Source organism: Oratosquilla oratoria, chromosome 23, assembly GCF_046742065.1.
Source record: "Oratosquilla oratoria isolate Oo_2021 chromosome 23, ASM4674206v1, whole genome shotgun sequence".
NCBI lineage: Eukaryota > Metazoa > Arthropoda > Malacostraca > Stomatopoda > Squillidae > Oratosquilla > Oratosquilla oratoria.
In genome coordinates, this window is record NC_134799.1 from 60,857,641 (window position 1) to 60,875,635 (window position 17,995).

Below are 17,995 nucleotides of genomic sequence, written 5' to 3' on the forward strand. Positions count from 1 at the left end.
TTGCTCATGTCATCATTAATTTAGAAGTTGGTGTCCCAGAAGTAGGGGGGGGGGGGCATTACTGGTATATGGTTTTGAACTTTGGTAGAGATGAAACTGTGGCATTTTTTCCATTAAAAAAAATTCTGTTGTCCCCCCTAGGTTTGCACTCTACAAATATGGACGAGTTAAGCTAAGGTTACACTAGTTAACAAAATGATTGGATTCCAATAATACAGTTGGATTTTGTTCAAGGTTGGAGGATTTGGGTTGGAGTTCAAGTGTAATGGTTGGAGGAAAGATGCCTGCAACCAAACTGTTTTAATACAACCATACCGGTGTTTGGATTCCAATGATACAGTTGGATTTTGTCCAAGGTTGAGGGATTTGGGTAGGAGTTCATGCATATTGGTTGGAGGAAAGATGCAGCCATACCATTTGAGTGCAACCATACTGTTGGATCCAAGGGGAAAATACAGAAAATCTATGTTAACAGTATTCATATTTACGACATTTAATAAGAGATGAATTATTCAATATTATGAATTTATCATGAAATAGAAAAGAAATTTCATGGAATGTATATAATGACAATAATCAGTCGTGTGACTACCGCTGCGATGTAAACATATGTTTCATATGTGAGAAAATGCTTTTTGCCATGATGGAGTGGAAGAGTGAAATTATTCATGCTCTCCTGGAGAAGATACAACCACAAGAGGTGCTTGGGGATGTGAGGCATCCCAATTCTACTAAATAATAACAACAATGATAATATAATTCTCTCAGAATCAATCTTCCAGTTGCCATTCTCTGTGGATGATAAACCACAGAGAACATCTCGGTAATCAAACTTCCTAATGCTTAATAATACATATGTGTGTATGTTTTTTGTGAATGAGGTGCAAATACCGTCAAATATGCATTTTTAGAGAGATCGCGAGTTGTTCAAAGTTATTTGGAATGGAACATTTGAGAAACAGGGATGGTGTAGGTTTCTGCCAACAAAAGTTCTTCATTTTGGATAGATGGTGGATCATGGTGTAGCTCATTTTATGTGATTAGTGGGAACATCTCTAACAGAAAGGTTGAACTTGTGTTTAACCACTTGTCCAAAGATAGGGTTGGATGGGTAAATGCTTGTTCAACCATAAGGTTGTACTCCAAGCATTCTGTTGACTAGTGTAACTGTAGCTTTAGATCAGAGATAAAAAATTTGCGCAGGTGACATCAACTACCATTGATGGTAAACTTGTTTTATATCACCTACAAAGAGGAACTTGATATATATATATATATATATATATATATATATATATATATATATATATATATATATATATATATATATATATATATATATATAATATATATTCGTGAAGTAAGGAAGCAGGTTTTCTTTGATGCATGTAGAATTAAATACGACAGCATTCTGACAATTGTTAAACTTTTTCTTAATGTTTTCTATTTGTCTTATCAACTTTTTACCAGTTGTAGGGTGAGCTGATACAAGTTCTCCAAAGTTTTCCATTTAATATTCTCGAGCTTTCGTCTTCAAAGAGACATCATCAGGATTGACAAAATTTCTGCAATAATAAATACAAATGTTGGTACATATAAGTTACAAAATAAATTGAATTACAAAAATACAAATACAAATAAACAGGTAGAACAAAAGATATATAACGAGAGTTATTACTTACGTCTACAAGGAAAGTACAAATGATAGAGAGAGAGAAAGGTTTAAATACATAAACTGCTATCCGAGTTCCCATTACGGAGTCTGGCGGATCGTCTGAGTGGTGGGGGAGTGGGGGGTAGGAGGGGAGGGGGAGGGGGAGAGGGGACCTCAATGTAGCGATGTCTCAGGTTAGCGCTACTGTACAGTTTAATGCTGGACGTCATGTCCGACTGAATATTTATAGTGGGGGCAGAGTCCCTGATGTGGAATGCCTCCAAGAGTTTCAGCCTTCTAGGGTCCTCATTGTACGCAATAATTTTGGTACATTGAACTAAGGTGTCTCTGTCAATATTTCTATTGTGATATTTTGAATAATGGTCCTTGATCGCTCCGTCCTGTTGGTGAAAGGTTAGTCTTCGGCTGAGAGTACATCTGGTGTGCCCGACGTATGTGATATCGCGAGACGTGCAATTCTCGGCTGGACATTTGAATAAATACACCACGTTGGCTTTAGATGTAAAGTCAGCTCGACTATTACAGTTGTTTTTCATCACCATTGAACAGGTTCTAGGGTTACGATAGTATATAAGGACTCGGATCTCATGGTTCTCTTTGGTGGGGTGACAATTTTTCTTAATTATGTCCTTGATTGCTTTTTCATCGTTTTTGTAGGCATCACTGAAGGTGTTACGATAAAAAACGTTAATAAAATTAAGCTTATTAAGAAAAAGTTTAACAATTGTCAGAATGCTGTCGTATTTAATTCTACATGCATAATATATATATATATATATATATATATTTTCTCATATTGTCTAATTCCTCAAGTTTTTGATTTTCTGGAATATTTGTGGAGTCCATAACAAAATTGCTTACTGTTGTCTTAAAAGTAATGACACCCTGGGTCATTCATGGTATGGCAGTATTAATAAATATAAAGGTGATCTGCTTATATGGAATATGTCTTTGCATTTTAAACAAGGTGCACACGACATGTACTTTGTAATTTCTGACTGATTGTACAAACAAAAATTGTTCAACAATGTAGTATGATCACTTTTGTGCTTATAGTTGCATGAACTTGGAATAGCTTAGAAGGTGGTATAGGCCAAGCTGGAGCAATACACAAATTCGAATCTAAATGTGATAATTGGAAATCAAGGATATAGACTAAGTTGAAACTGTACATGAATTTGAGGCTAGGTATGAAAAATTTGAGAGTAGGAGACAGGCAACTATTGTTGTTCCTTTCCTGTATACCACAATTAGGTAAATACTAACATGCATGCATGCGCACACACACACGTATACATTTGATGTAGAATCTTATTTCTTGCAGGTTAATAGATACACGTAATTAATATAATATTTTTTCTCTCTCTTTACAGTTTGCTGCTGAGTATGTTAAGGAAAATTTGTACAAGAGTACCTTAGAAAAGATTCAAGAACTTCGGCAGGGAAACAATAAAGGCAGTGGAGAGGAATGCAAAGAGAGGGAACCAAGCAAAAGCAAGGAATCCATCCTTGCCAACAGTCTTAATGGATCCAATGGTTTTTGCAATTTAAATCGACGTAGTAGCAAGAAATCAGAAGAAAATGAGTGTGTTGAACCACCTCTTGAAGCAACAAAGGTTGAGGAAAGCAGGGGTGAGCAGGGACCAGCCCAACGCCGTAAGATCAGCACAGGCTCAATTGCCAGCAGTAGTAGTACAGGTAATGCAACACGACCGATGATGAATGGTGAAGTTGTTGCTGGAAGAGGCTCAGGTGTGCAAGATATGACATCATCTTCACCACTTTCAGCAACTCTATCATCGACATCATCATCATCATCATCACAGTCATCCCCATCACCAACCATTTCAGACGAAACTTCTTTGAACAAATCGAACAAGGACCAAGAGTCACTGCTGAAGAAGGATGATGCTTACACCACCATTAGCAAGAAGCGCAATTCTATCACAAATATCAACAACAACAACATAAATAGTAACAACAATAATAAAAAGGATGAGGATGGAATCTCAACCAGCTCATACTTGGACTCGTACAGGAACATCAATTATACGAGGTTGTTAACAGACCAGATAAACACTGTAGACAGTGAACTTGTTCAGTACTGCAAGTCCAGAGTGGACATGTCAGGTGAGCAGTAGCCTAAACATGTTTAACAGTAATTGGAATGTTTAATCTCCTCGCTACTAGACTCAAATCTGTGAAGGGTGTCACTCCTCAACCAATTAAAATCATCTAGTATTGAATAGAATGTCACCTTTCTCTCCCCTCTTTCCTCTTATGTCTGGTCAGCTAGGCCAGGGATCACTTTAGTTGCCACCCCTTGTATTCTATAGATCTTAACATATTTTTCAAGTGATAAATCATTTATAAATCTTGTTTAGATTTTCTTGTAGGAGTTTACAGTCCTCTTAATTTTTCTTAACCTGTTTTATGATCTTGGAAAACAAGTTAGTATGGGTATTTATTCCATCCACCATGTCAGTTACTTCCTTGAATCTTGCTAATTGGAAAAACCGTAACCCCTCAGTGGCTGGCAAGCTTGGGTCCTGTCACAGATATCTGGGAATCAGCCAGTCAGTTGCCACATATGTCTTTTCTTTTGTATAACTTCATGGTAGTCTCTTCTTACTTATGCCCATTTTCAAGATTTTGCATTTTTTTTTTACATTAAATTTCATCACCCACTTGTGTAGGAACTTTTGTAGGAATTGAAGTACTCTTCACTTATTTTTTACCTGTTTCATGATCTTGGCATCATCAACAGACAGGCTAATGTGGGTGTTTATTCCATCCACCATGTCAATTAATTGGTGCCCTAAGTTTTATTAGGTGGAAAACCAGCAGCCCCACAGTGGCTGGTAGCTGTCTTTGGGTTCTTTCATAGATCTTTTTGGGAATCAATCAATCTGTTGCCCCCAGGTCTTTCCTGCAGGAGACCTACAGCTCCTAGTTAATCTTCCTTCAATAGCCACAGGACAGGCCCATAGATGACTTGGGGAACAAATGCTGTGTTGTGTAGGGATTATTAATATGTGGCATTGTATGATGTATTCAGTGTCTTCTCTGTGGTGGTTGCATCTGAGGCAGTTTGATTTAGTGGCCAGGTCACAAAATCTGGATGGTGCCCTAAACACAAGCATGCCAGTGTGGTTCTTATTTCTCTTGAGAGGAATTTTTCTGTGGAGTTCATGTCTAGGGGGTGTTGGTAAAGTATTGAGGTTTGTTTTGATGAGCATGTTTAAAGCTCTGAATGTGAATATGTTTTTGTTTAGATAATAGTATGTGGTACTAATGGTAGATTGTTGTATGTGTTTGAGTAGTAAGCGGCTTTTTTCCCATCCAGCTGGTGGTGCTTGTGATATAAGATGGATGAGTGGAAATGAGCATAGAACTGTATTTATTATTTTCATATGATATTCCCAAGGGAGGATTTCAGTTACTGTGTGCAGGTGTTAAGTGCATCCTGTTGATACAATTTGTAAAGTGTCTATTTTGCTGATTGTTGGGAATTGTGCTGTTAAAGCATAGTTGAGTGGTTCTTATTGATTGTTTAAAAACTGTAATACAAGTTTCCAGAAACATTGGAATTTAGTAGGTTTATTTTCTTGTTGATTTTTTTTTCATTCTTTGATGTGTGAAATGAAGTCTTAGGAGTATCATAAGTGAGTCCTTGGTTTATCTTTTTTCTCCAGTGGAAGCATTTGGCCCTTTAATTTCACTGAAGGGTGTATTTTTGTTTCACAGTTGTCAGGAGTGAATAATGTTACTAATGGTTTCTGGGGTGAGGCTTCCATTCTGTATTTCAGTCTGAGTAGGCTTGGATGTTTTTAGCAGCCACTTTGAAGTTTCTGTTCTGGGTTATAATTGTCAGGTCATCTGTATAAGTGCATTGATGGGCAGGAGTGGATTTATGCCTTTGACTTTGGCTACCTACCTTGTAAGGGGGAAAAAGCCCTAGGTACATGTATGCATCTTCTATGATTGTACTTTTTGTTGGTCCCCTTTTTCCAATTCTCTTATCTTTTTGTATATCTGTTTAGAGTTTACTCTAAGAGCTCAACTTCCTTGCATCTTTCAACCATTCCCCTTTTCGCTCCTTGTATCTTCTCATCACTTCTCTATCCACCTCTTTATACCTATGTTGATTCCTTTTCAAAAGTCTTCATCTATGATATCCAATATTTCTTCAGTCATCCATCTCTACTTTGCTCTCCTTTTCTTAGGCACCAAGTTTTCTACAGCCCTGATTAGATCTTGCTGCAGAGGACTCCATTCCTGTTCCACCTCTTCCTTTACAGCTTCATCTTATAGTGCATCATGTCTGTTTCTCACTACTTGACCCCTTTCAGACTCTCTAAGGAATGTTAACAACAACAACAAAACCTCTTGTTACCAGATTTTTCTGATGTGATTAGCAGCTGATCTTCAGTTTTGAGTAGACAGATGCTTGCATATACTGACCATATTAATGTATTTTATTAGGTTAAGTCATTGTAATGTGTTTGTGTATATTTTGTTAAATAGATCTTCATATATTAACCTGCTCGATCAACTCGAGAACACTTTGCCTTTTTCAACCACAATTCTCATTATTCAAAACAGGAACGACAGCAGTAGTTGCAATCTTGGATGGTGAGCTTCTTATAATTGGCAATGTTGGTGACTCCAGAGCAGTCATGGGTGACTTACGTGGCTCAACCATCCCATTGTCTTTTGACCATAAGCCCAATCAGGTGAGACAGAATGAAAGACATTGTGAGACATTGTAATGGATATTGTTTGACTTTTATAATATGCCTTTCTAGTCCCATAAAATTGAGTACTCTGCTGCATGGTTGGATTGTCAGGAACCAAACTGTCTTCCCCCATTGGTTTCTTGCTAATGAAGAGGTGTTGGACACCCAGATAAACAAAAAATAAGACCATCCTAAAGGCAGAAAAATTTATTTTCTAACCCAAATGTTTGCTGTATGTGTCATCCCTGTAAGGTTGGGAGATTAGATTCTTATGGGTTGAATGGTGACCCAGTGCTGTGGTTGTGCTGAAATGCTCCCTTTATGGCTATTAGCAGTTCCCTTTATTTCCTGATTCAGGCCAAGATGGTGTTCCATCATTGCTTGAAGAGGCAAATTGATGGAGTTACCTGACTTAGTGTTTGAGTCAGGCCTACCCTAAGCCAAGTACATACATACATACATACATACATACATACATACATACATACATACATACATATACCAAGGCTTTTTCCCCCTTACAAGGGAGGTAGCCAAAAAGGAAAAGGCATAAAATCATTCCCACCCATTCCATCCCTGAATACACTCCACACCCCTCCACCCTCCCTCTTATCTTAGCACCTCCTGGATGACGGGTCATCCCTGCACCTTGTACATTGCCCTGGGTCAGAAGCAGTGTCGCAAGACACAGCACATCCACAGCAAGGCCGCTTCATTAAATCGGCGACCCCCCCTCTCCGTCCCCCCATGCATAAAAGGAGAAGACGGGGAGAAATCCCTTCAGGCTGCGTCAAATTTTGCTCACACATACTACCTCACCCCCATCCCCCCGCCCATTCCACCTCATGCATCACAACATCATCCATATACAACCATTCTCCATTCACCCGTCTTCTGTCCTCTCCCGTCCTTCCTCAACAGACATTCCCCTCTTCCCCAAAGCCCCCTTCACCCCATCCATCCACCTCATCCTAGGACGTCTCCTCATGTTCACTTCCTTCACATCTGCCTTCCATACCTCTTTTACTAGTCTTTCTTCACTCATTCTTTCCATGTGTCCAAACCATCCTAATACTCTTTCATCAACCCCATCTCCCAACTCCCTTTCCACCCCTGTTCTCCTCCTCACCTCATTTCTCACTCTATCTAGCCTAGTAACCCCCATCATACTTCTCAGACACCTCATCTCAAACACATTCAAACTCCTTCTCTCTTCCTCTCTTATGTTCCATGTTTCTGCCCCATACAGTGCTGTTGGCACAATCACTCCTTCATAAAGTCTCCTCTTAGCATCCATTCCCAAATGTCTATTCCTCATTACACTCTTTAATCCACCAAGGCATTTACTCACATCTCTCAGTCTACATTCTACCTCCACCTTCACTCCACCTTTTCCTGCCACATTTGCACCCAAGTATCTAAAACTATCCACTTCCTCCAGTCGCTCTCCCTTAATGCTCACTTCCAGTCTACTGCCACTTTCACCCCTTGTACATCTCATCACCTTACTTTTACCCACATTTATCTTTAGCTTTCTTCTAATACATACTCTCCCAAACTCTGTCACCAACTTCCTCAATCCCTCCTCCGATCCTGCCACAAGCGCAGTGTCGTCCGCAAACAACAGCCGGCTCACCTCCCACTTTTCTCCATTTTCTTTAACCATCTCCCATCCCTGACCCACTACCCTTGCATTTACCTCTCGCACTACCCCATCTATGTACAAGTTGAACAGCCAGGGTGACATAACGCATCCTTGACGAAGTCCCACCTTTACCTTGAACCACTCTCTCCATTTCTAATCCTGGCACAAGCTCTACTACTCTCATAAAAAACTCTTGACAGCTCCTAGAAGCTTTCCTCCTATCCCATATATCTGCATAACCTCCCACAGTGCCTTTCCGTCTACCCTATCATAAGCCTTTTCCAGATCCATAAAAGCCCAAAAAACATCCTTCCCCTTTCCTATAGCTTTCTCACATATCTGTCTTACCACAAAGATCTGATCTACACAACCTCTACCCGTCCTAAATCCACACTGTTCCTCACCAATCCCTCTGTTCCTCTCCTAATCCTCTCAATCAAGATCCTCCCATAAGCCTTCCCAACTACACTTAACAAGCTAATCCCTCTGAAACTACTACATTCACACTTGTCCCCCTTTCCCTTGTAAAGTGGAACTATACAGGCACTCCTCCAGCACTCTACCCTCTCTCCAGCAAACATTAAATAACCTCACCAGCCAGTCCACCATCACTGTACCTCCTTTTTTTTAGACATTCTGCATGGTATCCATCCAGACCAGGTGCCTTACCTGCTTTCATCATCTTAACAACTGCCTTCACTTGATCCTTCCTTATTTCTCCTCCATTTTCCTCACTCATCACGGTCATTTTCTTAGAATTTCCCACTGCAACTATGTTTCCCTCCCTATCCTCCTTCACATTTAGCAACTCCCTAAAATATTCTGCCCATCTTCCCCTTACTGCCTTCTCTTCCATTATCATCTCTCCATCTGCACCTTTTACCTTTTCTTCTCTACTTGATTCGCCTCCTCTTCCTTTCTCAATTTCTTTCCAAAACATCTTTCCATCTACATCTGACAAGAGATTCCCCTTTTTTAATAACCATCACTATTCCATTTACTTGCCCAATTCTTTCTCCTCACTGCTTTTTAAAGTTTACTGTATCCTTTTGTTGACCCAGATGATCAGCCTTCTTGTACCTTCAACAGTTCACTGACCTTATCCTTGTTTGGTTTTAACTTGGCTTCACTCACTTTTATGATGTTGTTAAGATTAATTCCCTCATTTTTCAGTCTTGTTTTAACCTTTTAAGTTCATCAGTTTCTGTTTTCTTTTTAACTAGGTTTGCGTCTTTTGCTTTTTAAGTTTTCATTCTAGGTCATGAAACTTTGATTCATGGGAAGGAAGTAATCTCAATCATTCCAAATATATTGTGAATTCACTTACCTCCAGTGCTAAGTTATTGTGTCCTTTAGAAACTACTCCTTTCATTTTGGGTTCAGTATCACCCTGATTCCCTCATGAGAATCCTCACTTGTACTTGTGGGAACCTTTCAATATTTGCCATTTGTAGTGTAAAAATCAACCTTTGTAATGTAAACAAAGTTAAAAGAAATCAACCATCTGTTGTTCCACATCCTGAGCAACTTCAAAGAAAAAAAAAAACTTTTCCATCTCAGACTTTTTCCCAAAGTATTTATATATAAGTATATGAACTTAAAACTTGTTTTGGAGAGGTGCTTATTAATGATGTTATGTTGCTTTGGTCGGTGATGGAAATATTTCCTTGAGTTGCTACTACAGGTATTGTTATTTTTATTTTATTTTATTTTTTATTCATTTTTTTTCTTGTAGTTGTAGCAGTAGTAATAGTATCTTTGTTTCCCATTATTTGTGGGCTAAAAGGAAATCATAGTTTCCCTTGTTAATGGTAGAGTCACTAAATATACATACATATACATATAATAGCTTTTTCCCCCTTCCAAGGGAGGTAGCCAAAAAATAAAGGTATAAAATCCACTCCCTCCAATTCCATCCCAACATATTCCATGCCCTTTCACCACCCTCCCTCCCTCTTATCTTGGTTCCTCCTGGATGATGGGTCATCCCTGCATCTCGCCCTCTGCCCTGGGTCAGAAGTAATGTAGCAAGACACAGCACATCCACAGCAAGGCTGCTTCATTTAATCAGTGTCCCCTCCCCTCTCTGTCCCCTCCCCTCATGCAGAAAAAGAGAAGACAGGGAGAAATCCCTTTGGATTGTGTAAAAATATTCACACTTACTCTCTCCCCCCATCCCCACCCACTCCCATGTATCACAGCATCCTCCATACACAACCATTCTCCACTCATCCCTACCTTCTGTCTTCTCCCTTCCTTCCTCAACAGACATTCCCCTTTTTCCTAATGCCCCTTTTACCCCATCCATCCATCTCATCCTTGGTCGCCCCCTCATGCTCACTCCTTCCACTTCTGCCTTCCACACATCTTTTACTAATTTTTCTTCACTCATTCCCTCCATGTGTCCAAGCTATCTCAATACTCTTTCATCTACCATATCTCCCAACTCCCTTTCCACCCCTGCTCTCCTCCTCACCTTGTTTTTGACTCTATCCAACCTAGTAACCCCTACCACAGTTCTCAGGTACCTTATATCAAACACATTCAAACTCTTCCTCTCACATGTTCCATGTTTCTGCCCCATACAATCTCTTCATAGCATCCATTCCCAAATGTCTATTTCTTATTATACTTTTTAATCCCCCAAGGCATTTTTTTGTTTCTCATGATCTATATTCTACCTCCACCTCTTCTCCCTTTCCCACCACATTCGCACCCAAGTATCTAAAGCTATCCACTTCCTCCATTCTCTCTTCTTTAATACTTCCTATTTGCTTCCACATTCTCCTGTTGTACATCTCATCACCTTAATTTTACCCACATTTATCTTTAAATTCCTTTTTTTTTGCACACCTTTCCAAACCCTGTCACTAACTTCTTTAATCACTCCTCTGATACTGCCACAAGTGCAGTGTTGTTGGGAAACAACAACTGGCTTATCCCCATTTTTCTCTATTTTCTTTAACCATCTCCAATCCCTGGCCCATTACCCTATATACTCGTCTATAGGTCGATCTCGTGTATAGGTCGACCCCCCATTTTTGGCCAAAAAAAATCTGGAATTTTCCATATACCTCATGTATAGGTCGAGTGGTTTGTTTTTGTTTTTGGTGCTGTGAGCATTCCACTGCCTTAATGCTTTGAAGTAGCATGGCTTGCCTGGTATAGCAATTGATTATTATGTTTTTTTCACTTCATTAATTCTGATGTATTCTGGTTTATGTTTTTTTCAAGTTCACTGATTTTAATATTTAATAAGTTTCACTGAAATTGCCATTTCAGCGGAGTGAAAAACTTGAACAGATTGCCAAGTACGGTAGATTACCAAGTACGGTATTCGGAATAAACTGGCTAGGCGTGTTTCGTTAGAAAAAAATTTAACCAACACTCGGAGTTAGTCTTGTAATCTCAACTGTGCGGATGATCAGGCTAATGATAATGTGGAGGAGAAAGATGATGTTGATGTTCCTATGGCTGATGAGGTTGATTCGTATGACGATACTCGACACAGAAGTGAGTGGGAGGAGCTGTTTGGTGGTGAAGATGACGACATCAAGGAAAACGATTTTGGTGGATTTCAGTTAAAATATTTAGGATTATACCATGTGTCACTGTAACAGTAACAAGTTGGCAATACTGAACAGTTTGTTTTCGTGATGGTGAGATCCATGCATTGTTTTGGTAATGGTAACAATAACATATACCATGTAGAAAGCTAAATTTGGGTAAATTTTTAGTTTCGACCAAGGGCGCAACATAGCAATAAAAATTGATTATTAATTTTGTAGATTATAATGTATCAACGTAATATGCAATTTTGTGATCGGAAATAAAAAAACAAGAAATATGCTAAAACATTTCGTAAGTAATGAAGTCGTGTCGGACGAATAGTACGTCATATTTGTTATGATACATGCCGACGACGAAGAAATGAGAAGTTGGGCTTTTCAACCACTTAGCTTGCTGGCTATACAAAGTTCTTGCAGCTTGAAGGAATGCATGTATCTCCGCTCCATAACATTCCTTCAAGAAAATGTACCTGGCGAGGTACTGTCGGAAGCACCGAGGCCGTCAATTGACAGACAAGATGGCGTTCCGATCCTATGCTTGTGGCAAGGTATTTTTCATTTTCACTTCCGCCCACAAAATTGCATATTACGTTGATACATTTTAATTTATAAAATTAATGATTAATTTTCTATTGCTATATTGCGCCCATGGTCGAAACTAAACTATAATAAATAAATAAATAAATAAATGAATAAATTTGAGAATATCACAGCATTTCATTATTTTTTTTAAACAATTATGGGTACTGTAATAGTATACATGATATAATAAGCTCGCCTGTGTTAAGAAATTTAACAAACAGGTAAAACCACAGTATGGGGTTACCGTATCTAGAAGGAATTTTACATGTTTTAGTACGTACCGTGTATTTTATGTACCCATTGTTTACTGGTAGTATTTAGTAGGTAAATATTTTGATTTCTGAACCTAAAGAAAAGGTAAGAGTTCTTCCTAGCCTTTCTTGTCATGTCTGGATTTCAACCTAACAAGATTATTACTTGTGTATAGGTCGACCCCTAGGTTTTGGCCTAAAAAAAATTCCTTAAGATTTCGACCTATAGACGAGTATATACGGTACCTCTTGCACCACCCTACCCATGTATAAATTGAACAGCCAAAGCGATATAACACATCCCTGACAAAGTCCCACCTTTACCTCAAACCACTTGCTCTCCATTTCTAATTCTATCACAGGCTCTACTACTCTCGTAAAACTCTTGACTGCTTAACCAGCTTTCCTCCTATCCCATATATCTGCAATACCTCCCACAGTGCCTCCCTGTCTACCCTGTCATAATCCTTTTCCAAATCCATAAAGGCCCAAAAAACAATCTTACCTTTTCCTATAGCTTTCTCACATATCTGCCTTACCACAAAAATCTCATCTACGCAACCCTTATCTGTCCTAAACCCACAATGTTACCAATTACTCCCTCTGTTCCTCTCCTAATGCTCTCAATTGTAACCCTCCCATAAGCTTACCCAACTACACCTAACAAACTGATCCCTCTGAAACTACTATACTCATTCTTGTCCCTTTTTCCCTTGTAAAGTTGAACTTTACAGTCCTTCTGCACTCTACCCTGTTTTAGATAAACATTAAACAACTTCACCAGCCAGTCCACCATCACTGTATTTCCGTTTTAGACACTGCATGACACCCATCCAACCCAAGTGCTTTACCTGCTCTCATCATTCTAATAACTGCATTCACCTCATCTTTCCTTATTTCTCTTAAATTTTCCTCACTCATCAGTCATTTTCTTCATGCTTCCCACTACAACCACTTTTTCCTTCCTATCCTTCACATTTAGCAACTCCCTAAAATACTCTGCCCATCTTCCTCTCACTGCGATCTCTTCCATTATTATCTTTCCATCTGCACCTTTTACCATTTCTTCTCTACTTGATTTGCCACCTCTTCCTCTCTTAATTTTCTTCCAAAATGTCTTTTTATTACTATCAAAATTTCTGTCATACTCTTACCTGTCATACTTTATTAAAAAAAAAAAAAAAAGAAAGCAGTACAGTAAACCCTTGCTATACTGAACCTCATTACACCAAATTTTGGCTATATTGACTGCAATGAGACCTACCAATCATTGGTTTGACCTAACAAACAGGGTTGGTATATGCAGTGGAAGGTTCAGTATGGATAGGAAGCACTTGGGAAAATTAAAATTCGTATGTTCAGTATGTACCTTGCCTTCTCCCCCCAATTAGATTATATGTTGAGGGTTTACAGTAGTATATATATAAAAAAAAAAATGATAATCCATCATCATCATCATAAAAAAAAAAAAATAATAATAATCATCCATCATCATCATCTCCATCATCATCATCATCATCTCCATCATCATCATCTCCATCATCATCATCATCTCCATCATCATCATCATCATCTCCATCATCATCATCTCCATCATCATCTCCATCATCTCCATCATCATCTCCATCATCATCATCATCATCATCTCCATCATCATCATCATCATCATCTCCATCATCATCATCATCTCCATCATCATCATCATCTCCATCATCATCATCATCATCAGTGGCAGGAATGTTATTGTGATGTTTATTCCCAGCTTTTAAGAAGTTCCACTGAATGTCCATGATAGCTGACTTTATTTGTTACCTTACTCTTGGTGGTTCTGTGAGATGTCTTGGAGAATCATTTTAACACCCTCTGTTTGGAGATTCATCTATCAGAGGTTTGTACTGTCTTTAGACCAGGCCCAAGATCTCTCGTCTTCTTTTTTATGTGAAATAGAGCTGACAATGGGTGACTGCACCCATCCTACTAGCCAGTGATATAGAAACAAACCCACTCTTGTACAATACAGACAATAACTTGGCATAGCTTTCCATAGAGATTTTTGGGAGGACATGATACTGATGGTGACTACTGTTGGACTGTTGGTTTCCTGTTTGAGAAACTTGAGACATCAATTTATTATTCCATTCTACTAATATTCTTCCATCCGCAGCTGAAGGAGAGACGGAGAATAAAGGAGGCAGGGGGTTTCATCACCTTCACTGGTGTGTGGCGTGTGGCTGGCATTTTAGCTACCTCACGGGCTCTTGGGGATTTTCCACTCAAAGATCCTAGAAAACTTGTTACACCAGAGCCAGATGTCCTCACCTTTAGTCTCAGGGACCACAAGGTAAGATTAATTTCCAGGATATTTTTATACATCTGTATGTACAGTACATGTTTATTTACCTAGTATTCTATGGGAAGGGGAGCTACACTCATGGTGTCCCACCTTTGTATCTTGTTGTGTCTAGTTTGCTCTTAAATTCATGAATGATTTTTGCACACCCTATTGTTTTGTCCAGTTTGTTCCAAGTGTCCACCACTGTGTGTAAAATGTTTATTTTCAGATCTCTTCTATAACTATCCTTTTTGAGTTTCTTTCCATGCCCTCTTGTGTTTCTCTTGTCCCAATTTAACAAGTCCTCCCTATCGATTATTTCTGTGCCCTTCATGATTCTATAGATGGTCAGCAGGTTGCCTCTCTCTCTTCTTTGCTCCAAAGTCAGTAACTCCAATTTAGCCAATCTCTTCATATGACAAGTTTGGAAGTGCTGGAGTAATTTTTGTGGTTGCTCTCTGGATTCAATTTTCTTTATATTCTTTTTGGTACTGGGTGACCACATTGTCACTGCATATTCTAGTCTAGGCCTTATCAGTGTGACTTGTATTTTTTAAATAAATTTTTCATCGAAATAGGTAAATGCCACCTTTTTTTTTATCTTAGCAAGTTATAGGATTCTCCAACAATTTTGTTTATTTGTTTATCAGAGGACAAGTCATTTGAGATAATTACTCCTAGATCTTTTTCAGATCCCACTTTATTTACCTCCTTAGTTCCAATTTTATATTGTCCCGATATTCCATATTTATTTTTTTCCAAAGTCCATTATGCTACACTTCTTAATGTTGAAGTCCACTTCCCATTTCTGACTCCACTTTCAAACCTTATTCTTACTAACATCAAGGTTTGTTAATGTTCCATTATTTCTAATTGTGTTATTGATATTTTGCTCATGGGGGGATATTGCACTTCACTTCCTTCATCCCTATACTGTACCTTCTCTCTACTGAAAACCGACTTGAAGTGATTATTCATGACTTTGGCCATATCTAGATCTTCTGTGTATTCTCTATTTCCTTGGTGTAGTTTCACCATTTCCTGTTTATTTTTAAGTTTACCATTCACATATCCATAGAATAGTTTGGGTTGCTCTTTGCATTTTCCTATAATGTCTTTTTCATAGTTCCTTTTCTCCTCTCTTCACACTTTTACATAATCATGTCTATAGTTTATATATACGGGAACCAGACAAAATCCGCAGGAAGTGTTTAGAAGCAGCAATCATTCAAGGAACGAACACTATTGAACAAAACAGGGGCATGTTTAACATCTCGCCTCACATTATTCCCCTAATACCCATGGCCAGCAAAATATTAAATATCTAAACCACCCTTTGTGGACATTTCGCCCACGGACGTTTGGGCCAGCATTCTCATCCTTTCCCAGTGTCCAATCCCCCTCCCCTTCTCCTCCTCCTCCTCCTCCTCTTCCTTCCCCCCTTTTCTCTCCCCGTTCCCTCCTTTCCCCTTATTTAATCTCAAGCATTTGTATCTCAACTTGTACTTGAAAAAGCTGTAATAAGCGAAACGTCGTACAAATAAAGGCTCCGTCCTCATATGGTGTTTATCTCGTCAATCATATATATATATATATATACATACACACATATACATATTTGCCATTTTCCAGATTTTTTATCTTTTCTCCATCTTTTCCAAGCTTTGCCTCTTCCATCTTTTGCCTTGCAGCATCTTCTGTTGAACCAGCATTTAATGTGCACTCTCTCTTGTTTCTGTCTTGGTACATACCTATTCACTCCTTCATTATAGTTATCCATCAAGATCTCCCATTTCCCTTCCACTTTTGTCTCTTCATGCAGAATTTTTCCCAATTTGCATTTTGAAAGAATTTCATTAATTTTCCAAAGTTCGTTTTGTTGTACATCAACCTTCCTTTCCTATACATTTCATTTCTCTCCATATGTATTTCTTTAGTTCAGTTTCTATAAGTATATGGTCACGCTTTCCAAGTAGTGTCTTGTATTCAATTTTATCCACAATTTCAGGTTCTGTTGTAAATATTAAATCCAGTCTCAACAGTTCCTCATTACTTCTGTATCTGGTGTTTTCATTGACCCATTGTGTCATTGTATATTCCATGGTCATGTCCAGTAATACATTACCCCATAGATCCTCTCCGTGTTTCACTGTCATTTCCTCCCAACATTTCTTTGCAGTTAAAGTTCCCCATAATTACCAGGTTACCTCTGCCTATTAGTATCTTGTTTAATGAATGCCTTGTATCTTCTAGCATTCTCACATGTTCATTCTCTTTCCAAGAGCTCGTTTTTGGGGGCACATAAATCACCACAAACTTTCTACTTTTCATGTCCTTGTCTTCGACTTTTATCCTGATCAGTTCTATATTGCTCCTGTGTAATCTTTGTCACATCCAAGTTTTTTTTTTTTTGGCCAAGAACATGATTCCTCCTCCCTGTTTCTTGTTTCTGTTTTTAATCCAATAATTGTATAACCCTTGTCCAACATTAATGGGTGGTATTGAACCTCCTTAATTTCATCTCCACAATTCCTATTATGTCTGGTTTTTCATCTAACAGGTAATAATTTAATTTATTCAGTCCTGAAATTAATCCATCAATGTTAGTATAGGCCACTTTTAATTTTTTCTTTCTCTGTCTTTTTTCTGTTTTTGCTTTACCCATTCTGATGTACCATTTTCTCAGTCTCAAGTCGATTACCCTCCAATAGAATTCCTTGCTTTTGGTCTCTGTTCTCTTCACCTTTTTTTCCTAAGCTTCATCTTTTAGTGTCTTCTCTTTTTCTAATCCTCAACACTCATTTCTCTTTTTATCTTATCGTAATGTTCACTCCTTTCCAACTTACTTGGTTTTACTAATAGGTCTACTACCATTTGTGATCTTAGTTTTATCTTTAGGGGTCGATTTCTTTCTTTAGAATAACGTCCCATCATATACACATTGTCTTTATCTTTCTCCACTTCCTGATCACCATCCTTAATTTCTTTTAAGATTGCTATTGCTGTTTCTTTTTCTTCTTTTTCTCTCGTGTACCTCACCAGACCATGTTTTCTCTTAGTCCATATACCATAGTACATTTTTTTTCTGTCCACTGCATCACTAACTCGGTTTGCCTTTTCTTTAATTTCTTGAATTATTGTATCTTGCATTTTCCTGCATCTGTTGTTGGACTGTTTCTTTAAAGGCAATTTCTTCATTTTC

At 38.4% G+C, this 17,995-nt stretch overlaps 1 protein-coding gene across 2 annotated transcripts in view; it reads left to right on the forward strand.

The window, feature by feature from the left end:
- Nucleotides 1-17,995, forward strand: part of LOC143038144 (uncharacterized) — an 83,395-nt gene that overhangs the window by 47,005 nt on the left and 18,395 nt on the right. For both annotated transcript variants that reach the window (XM_076207163.1, XM_076207162.1), the window contains exons 2-4: nt 3,049-3,805; nt 6,281-6,411; nt 14,626-14,802. In XM_076207163.1, the coding sequence (XP_076063278.1) occupies nt 3,049-3,805; nt 6,281-6,411; nt 14,626-14,802 (1,065 nt within the window). The remainder of the gene's footprint in view (nt 1-3,048; nt 3,806-6,280; nt 6,412-14,625; nt 14,803-17,995) is intronic.